Source organism: Danio rerio, chromosome 11, assembly GCF_052040795.2.
Source record: "Danio rerio strain M-AB ecotype USA chromosome 11, GRCz13ab, whole genome shotgun sequence".
Classification (NCBI taxonomy): Eukaryota; Metazoa; Chordata; class Actinopteri; order Cypriniformes; family Danionidae; genus Danio; species Danio rerio.
The window spans coordinates 23,894,340-23,915,068 of record NC_141031.1 but is presented as its reverse complement, the minus strand read 5'-3'; the positions used below and the strand labels follow the sequence as shown (position 1 = coordinate 23,915,068).

At 35.8% G+C, this 20,729-nt stretch overlaps 1 protein-coding gene across 11 annotated transcripts in view; it reads left to right on the top strand.

Moving 5' to 3' along the window:
* The window catches only part of srgap2 (SLIT-ROBO Rho GTPase activating protein 2), a 170,828-nt gene that overhangs the window by 135,003 nt on the left and 15,096 nt on the right, over positions 1–20,729 (top strand). For all 11 annotated transcript variants that reach the window (XM_087272423.1, XM_087272420.1, XM_087272427.1 and 8 more), the window contains 8 exon segments: positions 595–679; positions 5,351–5,378; positions 5,945–5,975; positions 7,532–7,592; positions 9,211–9,288; positions 9,376–9,510; positions 9,616–9,721; positions 16,363–16,587. In XM_087272423.1, the coding sequence (XP_087128549.1) occupies positions 595–679; positions 5,351–5,378; positions 5,945–5,975; positions 7,532–7,592; positions 9,211–9,288; positions 9,376–9,510; positions 9,616–9,721; positions 16,363–16,587 (749 nt within the window).

The following is a 20,729-nucleotide window of genomic DNA, read 5'->3' as shown; positions in this document are numbered from 1 at the left end:
CCCCCTTCATCAGATCATAACCTGATGTATATTCATCCCTTACACCTCCCTCTCTCCCCTTTCTTTTTAACTCCCTATATACATTCAGTTTGTCTCTTTTTCTGCCAAAAGCACTAGTGCGTGGCTTTGAGTCCTGGCTCTCTCTCCTGCATCTGCCTGACCGTTATGCTGGTATGGCTGTGATATATGATGGATGAAATTGTAAGCATCTGTCTGCCCAGTTCCCTCATTCCCTCCCCAGTTCAAGTTTCTCTCCATCCGTCTCACGACTCCTCTATCTGTCTCTCTGCTGTCAGGTTTCCATCAGGTCAGGGTTCTCGCCCCCAAAGAGCCATAAGCTATTAGAGCACATAGATCCAGTGTCTCCCTGAGCTCCAGTGGATATGAAATTAATGTTTACGCCAACAAGATGTATAGTCTGAACACTGCACTGCAAATTGAAAGGGGTGGAGGAAGGATCCTTTGGCAGAAAGTCGAGAAAAGGAAGGAAGATTGATTAGTGTGCTCACTTAATAGCTATCTAAATGAAATTTATCAGCAGCGTTTTGTTTCTAAGTGTTGAGATGCTTGTGCTTTTTTTATGGTCTGTTTCAGAAACTGAAGGAGTTTCTGGAGGGCAGGAACCTCATCACCAAACTGCAGGCTAAACACGATCTGATCCAAAAGACTCTGGGAGAAAGTGAGTAATCTTTCTTGAGTGATGGCTTCATGTGTGTCTGGGGACGCATCAACTGGAAAAACCAATGTTATGAATAAAATATTATGGGTTTGATATTGCAGTTAGGTACAGAATGGTAACTTTAAGTAACATTTTAGATAATACCACATAGGTGACACGGTGGCTCAGTGGTTTGCATTGTTGCCTCAAGAAGGTTGCTGATTTGAGTCCTGGCTGGGTCAGTTGGCATTTTTGTGTGGAGTTTGCATGTTCTCACCATGTTTGTGTGGGTTTCCTCTGGGTGCTCCGGTTTCCCCACAGTCCCAAAGACATGCGGTATAGGTGAATTGAAGAAATTAAATTGGCCTTAGTGTATGTGTGTGTGTGTGTGTGTGTGTGTGTGTGTGTGTGTGTGTGTGAATGTGAGAGTGTATGGGTATTTCCCAGTACTGGGTTGCAGCTGGAAGGGCATCTGCTGAAAAAAACATATGCTGGAATAGTTGCTGGTTCATTCCCCTGTGACAAATATGAATGGATAATACCACATAATACCAAATATTTTGTTTGAATTAGTTTAAAACAAAGTAGAATCAAGCATTTCGATTTTTCTTAGGAGCCGATACATGTATACATGTACATGATATAAAAGTTCATATTTGGATTTCACGAATCGAAAATTTAATACATATATGCAACATAAAATTCAAAATATTGCAATTTTTTTTCACTATTGGAATTACAAATATGTACATTTATGTTAAAATATATTATCTATAATTTTATATATGTATGTATATATATTTATATATATATATATATATATATATATATATATATATATATATATATATATATATATATATATATATATATATATACGAATCTCATAGGCAGCCATGTTTTATTCATGAATGATTCAGTGTTTTTGAGCAAATCAGTTGAGTAAATGATTCTGTAAGTGACTCTCATGCTGCGTTCACACCAGATGCAGATATAGCGTCAAGGCCGAGGGATTTACATGTTAAGTCAATGCAAAGACGGGAATAGACATCCTGCACGAATGAGGTGGTGCGAATTGAGTGTTTTGCACGATTGATGCACTTTACGTGCGTATTGCATATTTTTTGTTTTGTTTTGAAATTTAGGCGTTAACCAATCAGGGGCTTTTACACGTAGGAGCGTGATTATGACATAGCGATTGTTGTTGGTGTCCTTAGGGTAAGTCCTCTTGCCGACACCAGTCAACAGTTCATTAAAATGGGCTCGGCTCAAAGGGCTGTGTGCACCTCTGAAAGGATCTAGTGGGCTCAGACACTGAGGCAAATGAATATATATATATATATATATATATATATATATATATATATATATATATATATATATATATATATATATATATATATATATATATGCTGTTTTTAGCCTTACTAAAGCACATAAACAGCTACTCTCTCAATAAAATCCATGTTAGCCATTTAGCAACAAAGCTAGAGTCACCGGGCAGACAGAAGCCCTGTCCATCATGTGAATCTGTATTCATTGTGAAGCAAATTGGACACACGAATGAAGTATACTTAAATTGAGTGTACTTAAAATGTTCACGCATCTATTTATGCGTGTATGGCGCAATTAATTCACGCAATCTGCATCTGGAATGCACGCAGCATCATAGTCATGCATGTTTATTCTTGAATGAATCAGTGTTTCTGAACAAATCAGTTGAATAAGGGATTCAAACGACTCTCGTATTCAGCCATGTTTCCTTTTTGAATGAATCAGTGTTTTTGAATAGATCAGTTGAGTGAATGATTCAAGTGACTCTCATAGGCAGTAATGTTTCCTTCTTGAATGAATCAGTGTTTTTGAACAAATCTTTTGAATAATGAATGATTCACTCATAGAAATGTTAAGTATAACACGTACATTGGTTGAAGGATTCAGCTGACTTTCTCATAGACAGTTACGTTTCATTTAAAGGTTTGTAAATAAGTCAGCTGAGAAGTAAATTCTTGAATAAATCAGTGATGTTTAAAAAAATCTGAAGAGTGAATAAGTTCTGTAAATCGGTTGTTTTACAGATAGGGTTAGTGTTAATATGCATATGTGGGATGTCATGGTGTCAGGCAGAGATTGGTACTGAGTCAACCATATGTGTGTGTGTTAGCTTGAGGATGGTACTGATGTCAACAGAGCGTGAAGTTTTAACAGCACAGTGCCGCTCTGTACCGCTGTCCTCATGGGCCTTAGCATGATCTTATCCACTCACTCATTGGCAGGCCTGTATGGTGGAGGTTAAAGGTCATGTGCCAAACTACAAGACAGAGAAAAACGAGTCTGTGTGAGAGAGAGAGAAGTGCACTGCAGTGTTGTTTCACTCTGATGTTCCTCCCACGTACGTTCCTCCAGACTAGAAGCGAACTGTCAGCCAGTCAGATTGGGCTGTCAGCGAACAGGAAGTGAAGCTAAGAGAATAAGACTGATAGCGAAGAGATAATGATGTGAGATGTAGAGAGTAATGGTGTTGATTACTATGTTGACAAATAACCAGCACCCACTAAAAGTAGTGCAGTCAGAAAGATGATCTATGCATTTTAAGATAAACAAGGAATTTTTGTACATTGTAGCTTTCACCTCTGTTTTAGATATTTTCAGGAAACATAAAAATAAACTCCTGTAATATAGCCATTCAACATTACACTACCTGACTCTTATCATCGATTCCAGAAAAATATTAATAATTCCAAAAAATAATAACTTTACTTCTAGTTGATGATTTGGAAAAGCGGCAGAAGGTAGATTTTTACAGATGAATCATCTGTTGAACTGCATCCCAATCATCACAAATATTGCAGACCTATTGGAACCTGCATGGACTCAATATTCTCAGAGAAATCAGTCAAGTTTGGTGAAGATAAAATCATGGTTTGGGGTTACGTCAAAGTCCATTTAGGGTAAGTCATTTCACTTGGTGGCAATTTTTGAAACACCTCTCAGGCAGTATGCTCGGGCATTCTGTCTGAATGGGGAAACATCAAATTCCACATAACTGCTTGCCAAGTTTACGATTATATTTTATATTACAAATAATCAATAAAATTAAACAACAACTGTCTATTTAGTTTCATTTTTAAATGTTCATATCACACAAAATCTGCAGGAACTCAAATCCCTACTCAAGAGATTGTCATTGTATAGCAATCGCTGATTGGCTCCTGTACTAGAAGGCGGGCTTTATTCGCCATATAGCGATCACTGATTGGCTCCTGTACTAGAAGGCGGGCTTTATTTGCCATATAGTGTTCGCTGATTGGCTCCTGTACTAGAAGGCGGGCTTTATTTGCCATATAGCGATCGCTGATTGGCTCCTGTACTATAAGGCAGGCTTTATTCGCCATATAGCGTTCGCTGATTGGCTCCTGTACTAGAAGGCAGGCTTCATTCGCCATATAACGATCGCTGATTGACTCCTGTACTAGAACGCGGGGTAGGGCCGGGTCTTGTGTATTCTATAGTCTTTAATTACATTCAGTTTGGGGGCGTGTGAGAGATGGCAACATCAACAGCCTGAGGTTTCAAGATATTTGTGTTGCCCATTACATTACAAACCACAGGAGAGGGCAAATTCTTCAGCAGGATAGCGCTTCTTTTCATTTTCTGCCTCCACAACAAAGTTTCTGAAAGCAAAGAAGGTCAAGGTGCTCCAGGTTTGGCCAGCTCACTCATCAGACATAAACATTATTGAGCATGTCTGGAGTAAGATGAAGGAGGAGGCATTGAAGATGAATCCATAGAATCATAGGAGTCCTGCAAGACTGCTTTCTTTGCCATTCCAGATGACTTTACTAGTAAGTTATCTGAGTAATTGTAAAGATGTATGGATGTAGTCATCTAAGCTCATGGGAGTCACACACAATATTAGTTATTTTTCCACTGCACCATGACTTTATATGCTATACTGTACCTTATTTCTGTTAAGTGACAATACTTTTGACTAAGCAAAGTCAATAATTCAGAATAATTAAATAAATTATTTAAATTAAATTATTAAATAAATAACTAATAAGGTAAATAATTCAAAATCAAGGCATGATCATATTTTATATTGGTAAAATAAGCGTAATCTAGAGGCCTTTGCCTCATATAAGCGACTTCTGATACCAAATGATGTACTAGAAGTCCACTTATTATTTGTTTTTCCTAAAACTTGAATAGGCAGCAAGACTTTTGTCAGGTAGCGTATTTAGATTTTGATTGAATGGCATAATCATTGATTGAATTAGAATCACTCCAGTTATCCAATGTCAAAAACAGATTCTGCGCTGTGAAATGCTGCAGGAACAGTACAGTGTGTAACTGCTGTCATGGAGTAAAATGACAGAATGTTCCAGCACAAACTGAGGGAAGGAAAGTGGTTAGGATGATTAGCTCGCTGAAGTCTGTTGCACGTTTGGCATTTTTCTAAGTGGAGCCGTGTGTGATGGGAAAAAACGACACGCTGTGATGTCACTGAATGTGTTTAGAGGGGAACATGCGGATACAGGGTCGCGTCCCACAGGAAAGTCCTCCGTGACAGCAAAGACAACAAGCGGGATGAGGCTTTTATTCCCAAAGGAAACCACATCCAGCTGTGGCCTCTTCCTCGCACATCCAGCTTCCCTCTAATTGTTTTCCTCTCTTTATTTTTTTTTCCAGGTCAGAAGACGGACTACTGCCTTGCCAGGTGAGTGCAGTGTTGGGAAACTCAACAAATCCAAACAAGATGTATACGGTTTACGCACAAGAACTAATTTTGCACACATGCAGATGTTTGGGAGCCATTTATAGATGAATATCTTGTCTAGACATATTCATCTTTTATTCACATCTGCTGATTTATTTATCGAGGCCGGGAAAAGGTGATTTACTTTCCATTTACAATGAGGTCCGGAAATTGGGACGGACTTTTAAACAAGAGTTCACAGAAGAGACACAAAACAAGTGCTTTCACAACAAATACTAGTGAAAGCCTGAATGTGTGTGTGTGTGTGTGTGTGTGTGTGTGTGTGTGTGTGTGTGTGTGTGTGTGTGTGTGTGTGTGTGTGTGTGTGTGTGTTTAAGGCCAGTGGATTAAAATAGGAACCTTTTCAGGAGGCTAATTTCCACTGGGCTAATGGCCACAGGCAGTTTGTGAAGTGAATGTGGAGAAAATGAGAGCAGTTTTGAGGGAAAATGATCCATTATAATGACGGCACTTTCTCTCCCCCCTTTTCGCTCTCCCTCTCTTTTTCTGATTCTCATGTCCATCAGCGGACGGAGGGACTCCACTGTGCGGAAACAGGTAATTATCACTGCTCGCTAGCAGAATTGATTTACTGTTGCATTGCAAGACTTTTTCAGTTTAAATTAATATTTTTTTTGGATTAATTATTTATTTGTGTCATTAAAAGGTATTTGCAAGCGAAAGCATTTCATTATGGTACAAAAAACCCTTTGATAACTTTAAAGATGTTTTTAAAAATCTGACTAAACTTTTGTAACAGTTTAGGTTTTTATAGGATTATGGATTATTTTTTAACTAATTGTATTTGATTGTATTTATATTTTCAATTTAGTTAAAATTTTATTTGTCAGATTTTTACTTTAATAAGTTTATTATTATTTGCTTTATGTATTTTTATTAGATTTTTATATGATATGATAGATTTTGATATGTACAGAGAACATGCTGGTATCCCTTTTTTTCAACTCAGATAATTATTATTAGTCAACAAATCTTATTAATCCTTTCATGAATTATATTTGCAGATAATATTTTTCATTAAGACAAAAATTCCTGTTCAGTGCATGTCTTATTTAATAAATGCAGCTGTAAAATAACTATGCATGTCGCAGCAGGATAAATTTAGGATTTAAAATCAGGCCAGTGAGATAAATTTAGCATGCATTTATCCCACCACCTGAACCCTACAGTACAGGTGAACAAACAAAAGAAACCACTGCAACCCTTCATTTGTCCTTTTAGTGTTCATGACGCCCTCTAGTGAGCAATATTCATATACAATGCTTTCCACAAATGATGACAAGCTTGATAAATATGAGCCAAAAAGCCAGTGGAAAACTTGCTTGATAAATATGAGCCAAAAAGCCAGTGGAAAACAAAAAACACTTGATTTTCTGCCATAAATTTTTTTTTAAACAAAAACCGAAGAATTTGATTTTGGACAAGAGTAGATGAGTAGATTCTTAAAAAAAAAAAAATAAAAATAATATATATATATATATATATATATATATATATATATATATATATATATATATATATATATATATATATATATATATATGTGAAACAAATTATGCCAAACCTATTATTTTTGACTAAACTATCGTTATTCTCGCTTGCTTGTTCTAAATGAAAGTAGATATTTTTATTGATATTTTAAGCTAAAAGATCAAAGTTTAAATGTTAAATGTGTAACTTTTTTTTTAGTTGTCCAATATTTTTAGAGGGCACAGCATGAACAATATTCAAAAGTCAAATGAATGGAGAAGCATGAGATTTACTGAAAGTAAAAATGTTTTGTACTCATGTAAGCATGTTTAAGAGTGTGACCTCCGGGCAGTGAAGTTCAGGCCAGACGTGGCCCGCATACAGCTCCACTTTTCCCAAATAAACAAAAAGAAACTCTGGTGAAACGTTGTCTCCTAGCAACCGTTGCCCCATTCCCTCATGGCACAGCACAAACTGGGGTGCTTATTTTTTCATCCCACCCGATGCAAATATAATTATTATGATCCCCTTGTTCTGAAAGGTGCCCTGTGCTGCAGAATGTCCACCATCTGAACAGACATGTGTATTTTCTTCTTATTTTTTTTCACTGTTCCTTCTTTTAGGAGGCCATCCAGATCATTCCCCTGATGGTGGAGAGTTGTATTCGCTTCATCAGTCGACACGGTGAGCTCTCCTTCTCTCACTCACTTCTTGCCAAAAGCACTATTGCTGTGTCGCTCTCTAGACTTTCCCTGATGAAATGAACAAAGTGTTCTGTTCCGCTTCATTTATTTTTCTATCATACAGTATATAGCTCTTACAGTTCTTCAGCACTAGCCAATATGTTTTCTTTTTCCTTTTGAATTCAGAAAATTCCACCTAAAAACAAATAATGGTTGCTGACACAAAGTCATTTTTGGGCTCGGTAAAGATAATGGAAAATGTACTAATGTCAATTGAATGTGCTTTAATTCAAATACTTTATTAATTTATTACTTGATAAAAACTAAATGACTAATTTTATGTAATGCTTATTTTTAAAATGTGCTTTTTCAGAATGTTCTCATTGAGTAATCGTGAATGACAGGGGCCAGCATGGTGGTTCAGTGGTTAGCATTGTCGTCTTACAGCAAGAAGGTCGCTGGTTCAATCCCAGCTGGACCAGTTAGCATTTCTTTGTGGAGTTTGCATGTTCTCCCCTTTTGTGTGGGTTTGTTTCGGGTCCCTCACAGACCAAAGACATGTGGTATGGATGAATTGAATAAGCTAAAATGCTGTATGCTTGTGAATGCGAGAGTGTATGTTTCCCAGTACTGAGTTGCAGCTGGAAAGACATCCGCTGTGTTAAACATATGCTGGATAAGTTGGTGGTTCATTTCGCTGTGGTGACCCCTGATGAATAAAGGCAGTAAGTTGAAGGAAAATTAATAAATGACAGGACAAATCATAAAGTCATTCATATTTGTCAAATATTTATATTTGGATTCATCCATTCTCTCACATTTTGAGGATTCTAGGGAACTATTTTTTTATATTGTTAATATATGAATTAATTTATGATTTATTATTATTCTAAAAAAATATTCGTAAAAACATTTTTTAAGAATAAGTGAAGATTAAAGGTTGATGGATGTTTTTTTTTTTTTAAATGTTCTCAGAATATACAGTTCTTGAATAGAAGAAGGCGCTGCTTTTCAGGATTCCTGATTTATAGTTTTGTATTTGAGTAAACCAGAATTTTTTTTAATTAATTTTTTTTTTATTCTGTAAACTACGGATGACATTTCTTAGCATTTTAAATTAAAATGTTGTTATAAACTGCATTAATTATTTTATTTTTATTTTTGGGGGGCATAAAAGAGTGAAAAGGGGACAACATAATACTATTTTTTATTAACCCTTTAGAGCAGTCATTGAATCAGTTGGAAAAAATCATTGGAGTAGTACTGGGGGTTATTACAAGACTTTATGATGCAAAAAAAATGCAATCATTGTCAATACAGTTACCTTAAACAGTTCTTCACCTGATTAGGGGTTTAAAACATTTGTAATTGAGACTATTTTCTGACTAAACAATTTAAAATGTCAATATTTTATTCGAAATTTGGACTTTTATACAATCAAACAAAAATAGTTGTTTTGATTGTACAGAAAGCCATATAAATCTATTAAACCCAAAGAAACTAATATTGGGGTTAAACTATATTTATTAAGCTGGTATGGACATTACAATCTGCTATAATAAACTCTAAACTATAAGTCTGATGTGTGTTCATAACATCACATCTGTGTGCCTGTTCAGGTCTCCATCATGAGGGGATTTTCAGGGTGTCTGGCTCCCAGGTGGAGGTCAATGACATTAAAAACGCCTTTGAAAGAGGTGAGTCTGTCTGAAGCGACACACGCTGAGCCAGCGTTTGACCATTTCACATCAGGCCTGCATTATTAAAGGCTTGCTGTGTCTCAGGTGAGGATCCGCTGGCTGGAGATCAGAATGATCACGATATGGACTCCATCGCTGGAGTGCTGAAGCTCTACTTCAGAGGCCTGGAAAACGCCCTGTTTCCTAAGGAAGTCTTCCATGACCTCATGTCCTGTGTCTGTGAGTGTTCGCTTTATTTCCTACACCCACAGTACACGTGTGTATTGCAGACTAGATTAGACAATGGAGGAGCTTTTGAACTCATTACTTGTTGTTTTTTTCCAGCCATGGAGAGCCTCCAGGAAAGAGCTGTGCACATCCGAAAAGTCCTGCTGTCGCTGCCCAGCAACATCCTGGTTATCATGAGATACCTGTTTGCTTTTCTCAATCAGTGAGTTCTGTTGGTTAGATTTTTACCAAGTTTGTTCCTTTGTCTGGGATTTTAACTAAAGTTGAGGGCTGTGAAGTCATTTGGTCCACCGGATGTCAGTCAAAGCAAGGTTCTTGTGTCAGAGGAACACAAAAGTAGATGTTTCACAGAATGTGTCAGGTGCCCTTTTCCATAAAATGAAAATTAATTGGGCTGAATTAAGCTTAATAATATTAATTTAAGTACATGTGGTGCGTTTGACTTGTTCTATATTCTATATTATTGAGTAGTTTGTTTAACATATAATTCATTCATTCATTCATTCTTTCATTTTCGGAATGAACCACAAACTTATCTAGCATATGTTTTACGCAGCTGTAACCCATCACTGGGAAATACCCATACACACTCATTCACACACATACTCTACGGACAATTCACCTATAACACATGTCTTTGGACTTGTGGGGAAAACATGCAAACTCCACACAGGAATGCCAACTGACACAGCCGGGGCTCCTTGGTTGCTACTCACTGCACCACCGTGCTGCCCACATGTAATTCAATATTTGTTCAAAATGTAACCTGTAGCACCCAAATCTGATCGCAATTGCATTTGCGTTTGGTTCAGATATGACACTGAGACATGTTTGGCATTAGGGATGTGCAAAAGATTACGAATTCTAGCTTAAAATAAAGTTTTTGAGTCCAAAATAATCCATTTGAATAGTTTATGTAGATTTGATTAATTTTTTTAAATAGTTAGTCTTAAATAATAATAATTATAAATAATAATAATAATAATTATTATTATTATTATTATTGTTGTTTTTGTTGTTGTTGTTATTATTAAATAATAATTATTCTTTAAATAATTTAATATTTATTCTGCAGGGTCTTAAAAAGTCTTAAATGTCTTTTAAATTTCAAAAACTAAATTTAGAGGCCTTAAACAATCTAAAATTCACTGAAAAATAGTGCTGTAGGGCTTGAAATATTTTAAAAGGTCTTTATTTTCTGATGTCCAAGTAAAGCTACCATATCGGGCTGACACCCAATCAATAATAATCGATCTTTAAACTTTTTGTTTATATATAAGTTTTTTATTGCAAAGAGATACAATTTACAACAGCTTTTAGACATTTTCTAGCAAATTGTCCTAACTAAAAAACCTAATCAGGGAAAAATATAAAAGAAACACTGTCCCTTTACATCCCTTTACATGATCTTTCATAAATACAAAAACTATTTACAGAAGTACCCAGCCTAGTAGAAAAAATCCTTGGGAAGTCCTAGCGTTAAGCACTGTATACGTCTAACTATGACTATGTCATTCATATTGGTCTTGAAAGAGTCTTAAATAGGTTTAAATTTCACTTGAAGAAACCTGCAGAAACGCTGCATAAGCTTTGTTAGAACTTGAATAAATACATACTTATATATTTTTATTTTGCAGTACAAGAATATTAAAGCACTGAATGTTAGAATTTAATATAAGAATATATGTTGTTTATTAATCAAATAAAATAAAACGTATAGTAATGATGTCTAGTTTTTTATCTAAATCTCCTAAAACTAACCGTGCTTTTCAACACATTTATTCCACATTTTAAACCTGATATTTTCACCTTTCCTACCCCTGAATAGTTTGTGCCCCTGAAGATATGACATTTTTAGTGAATGAAAAATAAAATAAAAAGAAAGTTAGTGGTTTGGAACCACATGAGGCCAAGCAAATGATGACAGAATCATTTGGGTGAATGTTTTCCCCCTTTAAACCCTTGCCATTTTCCAGTGATTTACGGCAGCTAACCTTACCCCAGCATACAAAGAGCTTATATAGAATCTAAACTTACCATTTTACAAGACCTTTTTACTACAGATTTAAATATTCTCTTCTAAAAAAAAAAAGAGAGAAGATTGGACAGTACCCAGCTACTCCAGCTGAGGACTGCAGCTCTCAAGCCTACTTGGAAAGTGTCCCTCCATATCTCTGCCTCCTTATTTCCACCCTGTGGTTCTTTTGAAAGACCCTCCAGACCACAACACCATCTTAGCTTCTGCTCCAGGCCGCTGTGGTACGTTCTGGTTTGTCGAAAGCATCTGAACCCTTTCCAGGCCTCGTATCACAGCCAGAAGGGGGAAGTGAGTTTGCGTAGAGGTATAGTGTCGCCATAAACCTCCATAATGCTCCCATGCGTGATGTCTGTAGGCCTCTGTGAATGGCTCCTCTGTTTGCACTACTGCCGATAGATCTTTCCTCTGCTATAAAAGTCAATGGAGGTGCCAGAATGGTTCTCTAAAGAACTGCTGCTTTTTTTTAATTCGCTCTCTAATTTGTGTGCATTGTCTGTAGGGATGTATAGTTTACTCTCACAAATGCACATTAAGAGAAATAGAGAGGTGGGCAATTGGAGAGACGTGTGCAGTTGGAACTGTCTGAGAAAAGGACAGTGCTCGTAAATTTGGCTGGAGCCTCTCCATTTCGACGTTTATGTGCGGCCCATACCATGACAGACATTTGCTTTTTGCATCTGTCCCTCATGAAAGGCTGGATGGTCTCTTTGGTTTGGTCAAATTTCTATAGCACTTAATACAGTTCTATTTGTTTCAAAGTAGTTTCACAAAGAAAATAGGCAATAATGGAAAATCAGGTTTAAAGTTGAATCAAGTGTGAATCAAGTTCAGTTCATACTGTAAGTCACATTCAGTTTCACAGATATTTGGTTTGTTTGAATTAGATTAATGTTTATTCAGTTCAGATCAATTTGAATGTCATTGCTGATTATTTATTGAAGTATTCAGGAATCTTTTTATGGGTTTTGCCTGTTTGTTTACAAAACAACTGCATTTTTGGGACTGACAACAAACAAATCTAAAAAACGGTCACAAAGTGGAAGTTTGGATTGTACTGTAATTGTCATGTCAGTGTAAACACCTGAAAATGAGAGTCTATAAAAATGATGATGTCGTGTGTGCATGTATGTGTTTAGGGAGGTGTAGATTAAAGGTAAGCGCAAACAAAACTGCACAATAATGGGGGTAGGCTTGCTGTTGCTCAAGTGTTTCCTAACACTTCATCAGGAAAGAGTAGATTACTTGACTTTAAATATATCAGAGTATCTGTGGGGTCTATAAAAATGGTAAATTGTGTTAAATTTCAAAAACAAAATTTTAGGCCTTCAAAAGTCTTAAATTCACAGAAAAATTGTGTTGTAGGCCTTAAATAATTTTTTAACAGGTATTCATTTTCCTGTGTCTATGTAAAGCTACCTAATCGTGCCAACACCCGTTCAATCACTAACATTCAATGAAAAAATGTAAGTAAAGATTATTTATTAAGTCTATTTACCAAAATGGTTTGATTATATTTCTTACAATAACATTTCTTTTAATATGCACCATTGCTGAGTCGCCGACGGCATGTGTGCACTTTCTTATAGGTTTACTAACAAATCGACAACGCCAAATTCTGGCCTGGCATATATAATACGGCATTCTTGTGTCATTTTTCTGCAGATGTATAAATGCTGCTCGTTTTTAAAACATCATGTTAAAGTTTCTGGCTGCATCATTGTCATGTAAATGTAGCCGACCTCCAGTAAAGCTGAAACATGGACTCATCTGACCCCAGCACACATTTCCACAGTCTTTTTACTGTGTGAGATGAGTTCTGCCATCACTGAACTGTACTGCTGTATACTTTAAGTATCAAAGATTCAGGTCGCATTTCTTGATGATTGTGTTAAATGGAAGCTGTGCTTCAATGTTCGGCTCTATTTATCACCAAGCATATGCATTTTTTCATGCTATGGCATCTGAGTGCTCATGCACATTTAGCTGAAGACTTCTTTTTAATTTGTCTGCATTTACTGTATGCTTGGCGTACATTCACATATGTATACACATCAGGAGACCTCATTTACAGAATGAGGTGGGCATTAGACAGTGAGGTGGGCAATTGAAGAGCTTGATGCAGTTGTAATTGTCTGGGAAGGACAGTGCTCGTAAATTTGCCTTAGAGCCTCTCCAAGTGCACGTTTATGTGTTTTTTATTCCAACACACATGCAAATAAGGATACGTGTGACCACTATTTGGAGTTTTCAGTGATAAACATTGTGGGCGCCTTGCGGAGTAAGAAAGGGAACAATTAAGAAGGTGTAAGAATTCAGAAGAGTCTCACAGACACACTTAAATGAGAGAAGGATGGCTTGTGGCCATGATGAATGAGCTGTTGTGAGGAAGTGTAAAAAAAACTCAGGCTGTTTTTCACATTAGTCCAGCAGGAGCTGCTCCTTCCATGAGAATAGGCAAATTATTAGAATGACTATTTTGTTTCATGTTTTTGGTGTTTGGTGCACCTCAAATATGATCAGTTCTTAAATGTTTGTCCATTCATATGTTGATTGATTAATTGATTGATTGATTGATTGATTGATTGATTGATTGATTGACTGAATAATTATTAATTTTCATAATATACATTAATTATTTTCCTTCATTAGGAAACATCATTAAATGCAGTTAATGTGTAACCCAGGTTTAGGTTTAGTGGACATTAACCTACACCAGAAAACTGTAAACATGCAAATGTTTTGCTAGCAGTGTTTGGGTAACTAATTACTAGGCCCACATAGAATCTGCACGTTCAGGAATCCACAAATTTTTAGCCCCTCATTAAGTACATTTAATTACTTGTGTAAATGTGTGTAAATTCATATTTATTCCGTTTTTACATAAATTTCAGTAATATTATTGACTAATATGAAAATTTCCATATGATTTATTTACAATACAGTTTGTAAAGTCATATTTTCTGTCTTTTAGTAAATAAATTATATGAAAGACTTGCTTTGTTTACCAAATAAGTTGATCTAATTGGATTTGCATTGTAAACATTAATTAAAAGTTTGAATGGTAATATTTTTATTATAAATAATAAGTTTTTGTTCATGATACTCCCAAAATCGTTCCAGATAAGTCTGTAGATTTTGTACAAAATTCTGAGCAGAAATATCTAAAAATGTCCGGAGATTCTGTCTGGCCGTGCTAATTACTAATTGTATCATTGAATTTGTATTTAAATGACGTTTATAATTACTAATTGTCTAATAATAAGTAATTTGATTACATGACTCGGTACTACATAAAATCCCTATAAATCTCAATGCATATAGACAAGTCAAACAAAATGATATATATTTATCTATTCATTCATTCATTCATTCGTTTTCTTTTCAGCTTAGTCACTACATACACTACGGCCAATTTAGCTTATTCAACCTATAGCGCTTGTCTTTGGGGGACAAACTTGTATTTTGCAATCTATCTCTATAACAAAATAATACAATTACTTATCTGAACCGATTTATACATAGCTGTTAAATGTTTTTTAGGCCAATATAAGTAAAGTTAATTAAATTACGTACTGAAATTACTTTTTGCTTTTATAGCAAAATTTACAGTAACTAGTTACATTATACAGGGTTCATACGGTCATGGAGAACCTGGAAAAGTCATTGAATTTTGACATGGCATTTTCCAGGCCTGAAAAAGTTTTAGAAAAAACAGAAAAACCCACAAAGCTTTGGAAAAGTCATGGAAATTAATTCAACAAATATCTGTAAAATTGAATATAGGTCAGTTGTCTTCACTTCTTTTCTGTCTTTAACCAAAAACATGGTCTCACATTATGAATGTTGTGTAAGCATACATTCATTCATTTTCCTTCGGCTTAGTCTCAATTTCAGAGGTGGCACAGCGGGAAAGAATCTTACATACAATAGATATAAAAAATGTTTTCAAACTAAATAGATTGTTGTGTGTTTTATGGAAAATGTTTTTAAATGTGCATTGTTTTTATTATTATTCTCCATGTATACATAGACATTACATTAAACATTAGGTCATGAAAATTTGCTTGTGTGTCCTGGAAAAGTCATGGAAAAGTCATGGAATTTTTGTCGTAAAAATCTGTATGAACCCTGATTATATATTATTAGACCCAAAACTGCTTACTAGTAGTAATATAATATTAAAATTGAATTAGTCAAAGGTGGCTTACAAATTATGTTGCTAATCAAGTGCAAAGTTTTTAATAAAAATGCATACATTCTTTTTTTTACCTCTAAAGGCCCAAGGTGTTTTTTACAAGCATTTTTTATTTATCTTTGCTATTTGGGCTTATTGAAACCTAATTAGAATAAAGACCTAAAGTATCATCTTTTGATATGATGTACTTTTAGAGGAAAATTATGCCCATATATGTGGACTCGTAGTCCCAATTTACATAAAACACTTTTTTCCTTTCTTGTTTTGTAATGCATATTTAACATAGAAAAAATGTTTTAATGTGTTTTGACTATCAGAGTAAAAACTTTTTTTCCCCTATTTTGGACAGTTAAAAATAGTGTTTGGGACATTTCATATGCTGCAAAACAGTTGCAGGATGACACTGTATGTCTGTAACAAAATATAAAACATTCAAAGTATTTTAAATAGTCACTCAAGAGCTAAAATGTGCTGTCTACGTATGTGGCCACTAAACCCTAAGAGGTTAAATCTAAGAGTCTGCAGTTAATGCACATCTTGTTCGTTTCATTTCAAATCCATTGTGTTAACAAAATGTTAACAAAATATTCTTTCTTTCTTTTTTTATTAGTCTGTCTCAGTACAGTGACGACAACATGATGGACCCCTACAACCTGGCTATCTGCTTCGGCCCCACACTCATGTCTGTTCCTGAGGGCCACGATCAGGTCTCCTGCCAGGCACATGTGAACGAGCTCATCAAAACCATTATTATCCACCACGAGAGCATCTTTCCAGGGCCCCGTGAGCTGGAGGGCCCCGTCTACGACCGTGGAGGAGCCCCTGAGGAATACTGGTGAGTCTAGACTCCTTGTGAGGGAATTCAAAAACACACTCACACACAAAATAAAGGAGAAAAGCATGAAAACGAGGCACATAATCTTGGCAGAATTCATTGGCAGTGAATTTTGGCCCCACGTTTTATTGAAGCAGCTGCTCAGCCCAACCACAAAACCAGAAATGAGTTGATCAGACAGGCTTGATTTAATGCACAACCGGTCAGACGTGATGAATTGAGCTTTATAAAGATAAAGAGACATTATAAAGAGCAACAGAGCCCTACTGGGAGTCGGTTGCTTTTTAAAGTTTACTTCCTGCATATATTATGCTCATTCAAGCCGTCAGTTCAAGGGTTGAAGACACAGATCCGTTTCTGACTCTCAGCATGTGTCAGCACACAAAGTAGTCTCCCAAAAGAACACCAGACTCGTAAAACATCATCATGAGCAGTCCGTTTTCGATTAAAGCCAAGGTTATCCTCCAAGCTTAAGGCTAAGTGCTAATGAAATGCCCTCCTGTAGCTTTTTAATAAATGCTTTGGATGTTGAAGAGGAAGTGACTTCAGATTGCTGTCACCGTAAATAGAAAGCAACGTGTCTGGATGTGAGATGCAGGCTTAGAGACGTGGCTCATTTCTTGTGGTTTTGATTCACAGGATTGTTTGGATTGCATGGGTGGTGTAATTAAGACTTTGAGCTGCTGAGATGATGTGTTTTTAGCTTTTAGGGTTTAGTAAGAATCTCCTTTTGCTTTCCTGAGGCTTTGAGTAACGTCAAGTCAAGACACATTTACATTATACTGTATTTGTGCATGTGTATATATAAATATTACAATTAATTTATTCTTTTTTAAAGTATTTCACAAGTGTTGTTTAACAGAAAGAAGATTTTTCAATACATTTTTAAACATAATTATTTTTAATAGCTAATTTTGAATATGCATTTGTATTTTTCGTAGTTACAATTAATAATAAAATTTAACTAGTTACTTTGCAAGATACAAGTGAAGAGTTCTGATGCAAAAATCTCTAAATGCCATCTGAAATGTCCTCCTAAAATGACAATTTTTGTCAGCCTCCTATGTTTATGTTCAGTTATTTCACTTTAAAGGCAATGAAAATAACTTATTCCTCGCTATAAAAGTAAAATGGGGTGACGCGGTGGTGCAGTAGGTAGTGCTGTCGGCCCACAGCAAGAAGGTCGCTGGTTCGATCCTCGGCTGGGTCAGTTGGCATGTCTGTGTGGAGTTTGCATATTCTCCCCGTGTTAGTGCGGGTTTCCTCCTGGTTCTCCTGTTTTCCCTACAGTCCAAAGACATGCGGTACAGGAGAATTGTGTAAGCTAAATTGTCCGTAGTGTATGTGCGTAAATGAGTGTGTATGGATGTTTCCCAGTGATGGGTTGGAGCTGAAATGGTACTTTTTGCGACCTAGCACTTTTGCAGATTTCTTTCATGCGTTTTGACATGTTTTTTTTTTCGACAGCACATTTGGTTCTGCGTCCTGATTTGCTATAGACCATTGTCAGTCAATCTCCTCCATGCCACATCTCCTGCACAGTACAGAATGTGTTTAGCTTACCAAATTGACATAAATCTCTGATCGTTAACAGTGCAATACTGTATGTTTGCAAGTTATCTCCCCAAAATGTCGACGAAACAATCTGCTCCCAAAAGGCAGAGGAAGATGCTAACCATCGCACAAAAGCTGTGTACTTCTGGACATGCTGAAGGAAGGTAGAAGTTGTGCAGGATTATGGCACCATTACGGAGTAAATAAATAAAGATCAAATAGTTTTTATTTTTAGATTTATTCTATAATACTGGACTTATTTTTCTATAAAGGTTTGAACTTGAGAGTGTTTAAATGAGAGAAAAGTGTAAAAGTGTTAATGCATGTCTGAGAAAAGTGTATAAAGTGTGTATTGAGGGGTTTCACAGCCTTAAGACAGCTATAATAGTTGTAAAAATAAAGCTGACTACTTTGCGGATTTTGCCTATTACTATATATATATATATATATTTATATATATATATATAGATAGATAGATAGATAGATAGATAGATAGATAGATAGATAGATAGATAGATAGATAGATAGATAGATAGATAGATAGATAGATAGATAGATAGATAGATAGATAGATAGATAGATAGATAGATAGATAGATTGATAGATAGATAGATAGATAGATAGATAGATAGATAGATAGATAGATAGATAGTAGGGATTGAAATGAGGTGATTTGTAACAGGGTTTCGACAGAGTTTTAAAAAGTCTTAAAATGTCTTACATTTCAAAAAAAAATGTTAGCCTTTAAAAAGTGTTCACTGAATTCACTGAAATATTGTCTTGTAGGTCTTAAATCATTTTGAACAAGTCTTAATTTTCATCTATCAATGTTTCCAATTACCAACAATACATCTTAAAAAAACCTTCATCCAAACTCTATATACTTTTTTTTTTTAAAGAAAGGTGGTTAAAAAAGTGTGTATATACAACTAGGGTTTGCTTGTTTTGACACATTATTTAAGATATGTGGCAAAGAAATAAGTAATTAGATTTTTTTTTTTTTGGATGAGGCAAGTAAACCTCTTTTCCACATGACCAACCAGGAAAGGTTCCTTTGTGTTCAGCCCTGTATAAGTCTGAAATTGTATTATAATGTTTTTAAAAAGGTCTTTAAAAGTCTTAAATTTCACTTTGTGAAATCTGCAGAAACCCTGATATAAACTTCTCTCTCTTTTTTATTCAGAAAAAAATAATGTCATTTCAGCATTTGAAGGACCTTTATCTGTGGCTAGCAAGTGACTAGTATTACATGCTAGGAGAATAGGGTTTTACAAAATAAATATAAACCTTTTATATTGTGAAAAACACAATACTTAGTGAAAAAGAACAGCATGATCATACCAGGTAACGTCACCTATGTTTTTAAAAGTAAAGTTCATTTTTGTACAGTAAGATAGAAAAAATTGTGTATAAAAGTTGTCAAATGAGTGTAGAAGACATGTTGCTTAAATCAGACTGAGCCATCCAGAGTCTCTGGGCAAAACATAATGAGTGAGCTCAGCTTTTGACTTCACTGAACATCACAAACTCATCTGCTCAAGGGTGAAGAAGCCACATGGATCATTTTACCTCAAGAGCCTTGATCAAAGCTCCACACACACTTTCAGACGGAGCAACAGGAGGAATCACTGGACCCTCTTTACCATCCAACCACTCTGGCAGACCAATCTGTCATTTTAAAGTCACACCGATGGACGTGCCAAACCTGCCTGACAGTGTTTCCCTACACACTTCACTCAGACATCACCCATAACTTCCTCCTGTCTGGAGCAGCTCTCTAATGAAACTATAAGCTTTTCATTAGCCCTGGCTTCATGCTTGCCAGCGGTTTATGTAATAATGGTGGTAGTGAGATACATTGCAGCTGCTGGAGTCCTGTGTAGAGGTTGAATTTCCTCCAAACGTGTTAGGAGAGATCAGCTTTTATTGGTGCAGTGGTGACAGTAAAATTAGGCAGTGTTTTTGCTTGAGATCTCAGTGATGAGAGATCAGGTTGTTAGGTTAGGTTTACATTAATAAAATAATGGATTAGTTCACATAAGAGGACAATTCTGTCAGCATGTACTCACCCATTGGTTGTTCCAAACCTGTTTGAGTTTCTTTCTTATGTTGAACACAGAGGATATTTAAAAAATTGCTGGAGCTGAATTGAAATCATTGGCTATCAACATTCTTCAAAACAACTTTTTGTGTTCTACAAAGAAAGGTTAAGAACCACTTGAGGGTGAGCAAATAGTGATTACTTGTTCATCTTTGGGTGAACTATCCCTTTTTTACTACAGCATTTGAGGTTGTCTTGGCCTGTGAATGGCGTAACAAAGCTGTTATCAGCAATAAGGCCTCCTTGACCTTGGAAATGAGCCATTTTCCTGTGTGTTGGAGGAGTGTGTTCTGGTTTCATTAGATTCCCCCGCTGCAGTTGAGTGAGGGCAGGTTCACACTGCAGTCAAGAGGCCACAGGAAGGTCCAGCTTTGATCCTCATATCTGTGTTCTGCTTCCTGTTTTGCTTCAAAGAAGCTTAAACACAGTTTGGCCAGAAGAGAGACAGAAGAGGCTTAAAGCTGTACTCAGAAATGTGATTTTTTTT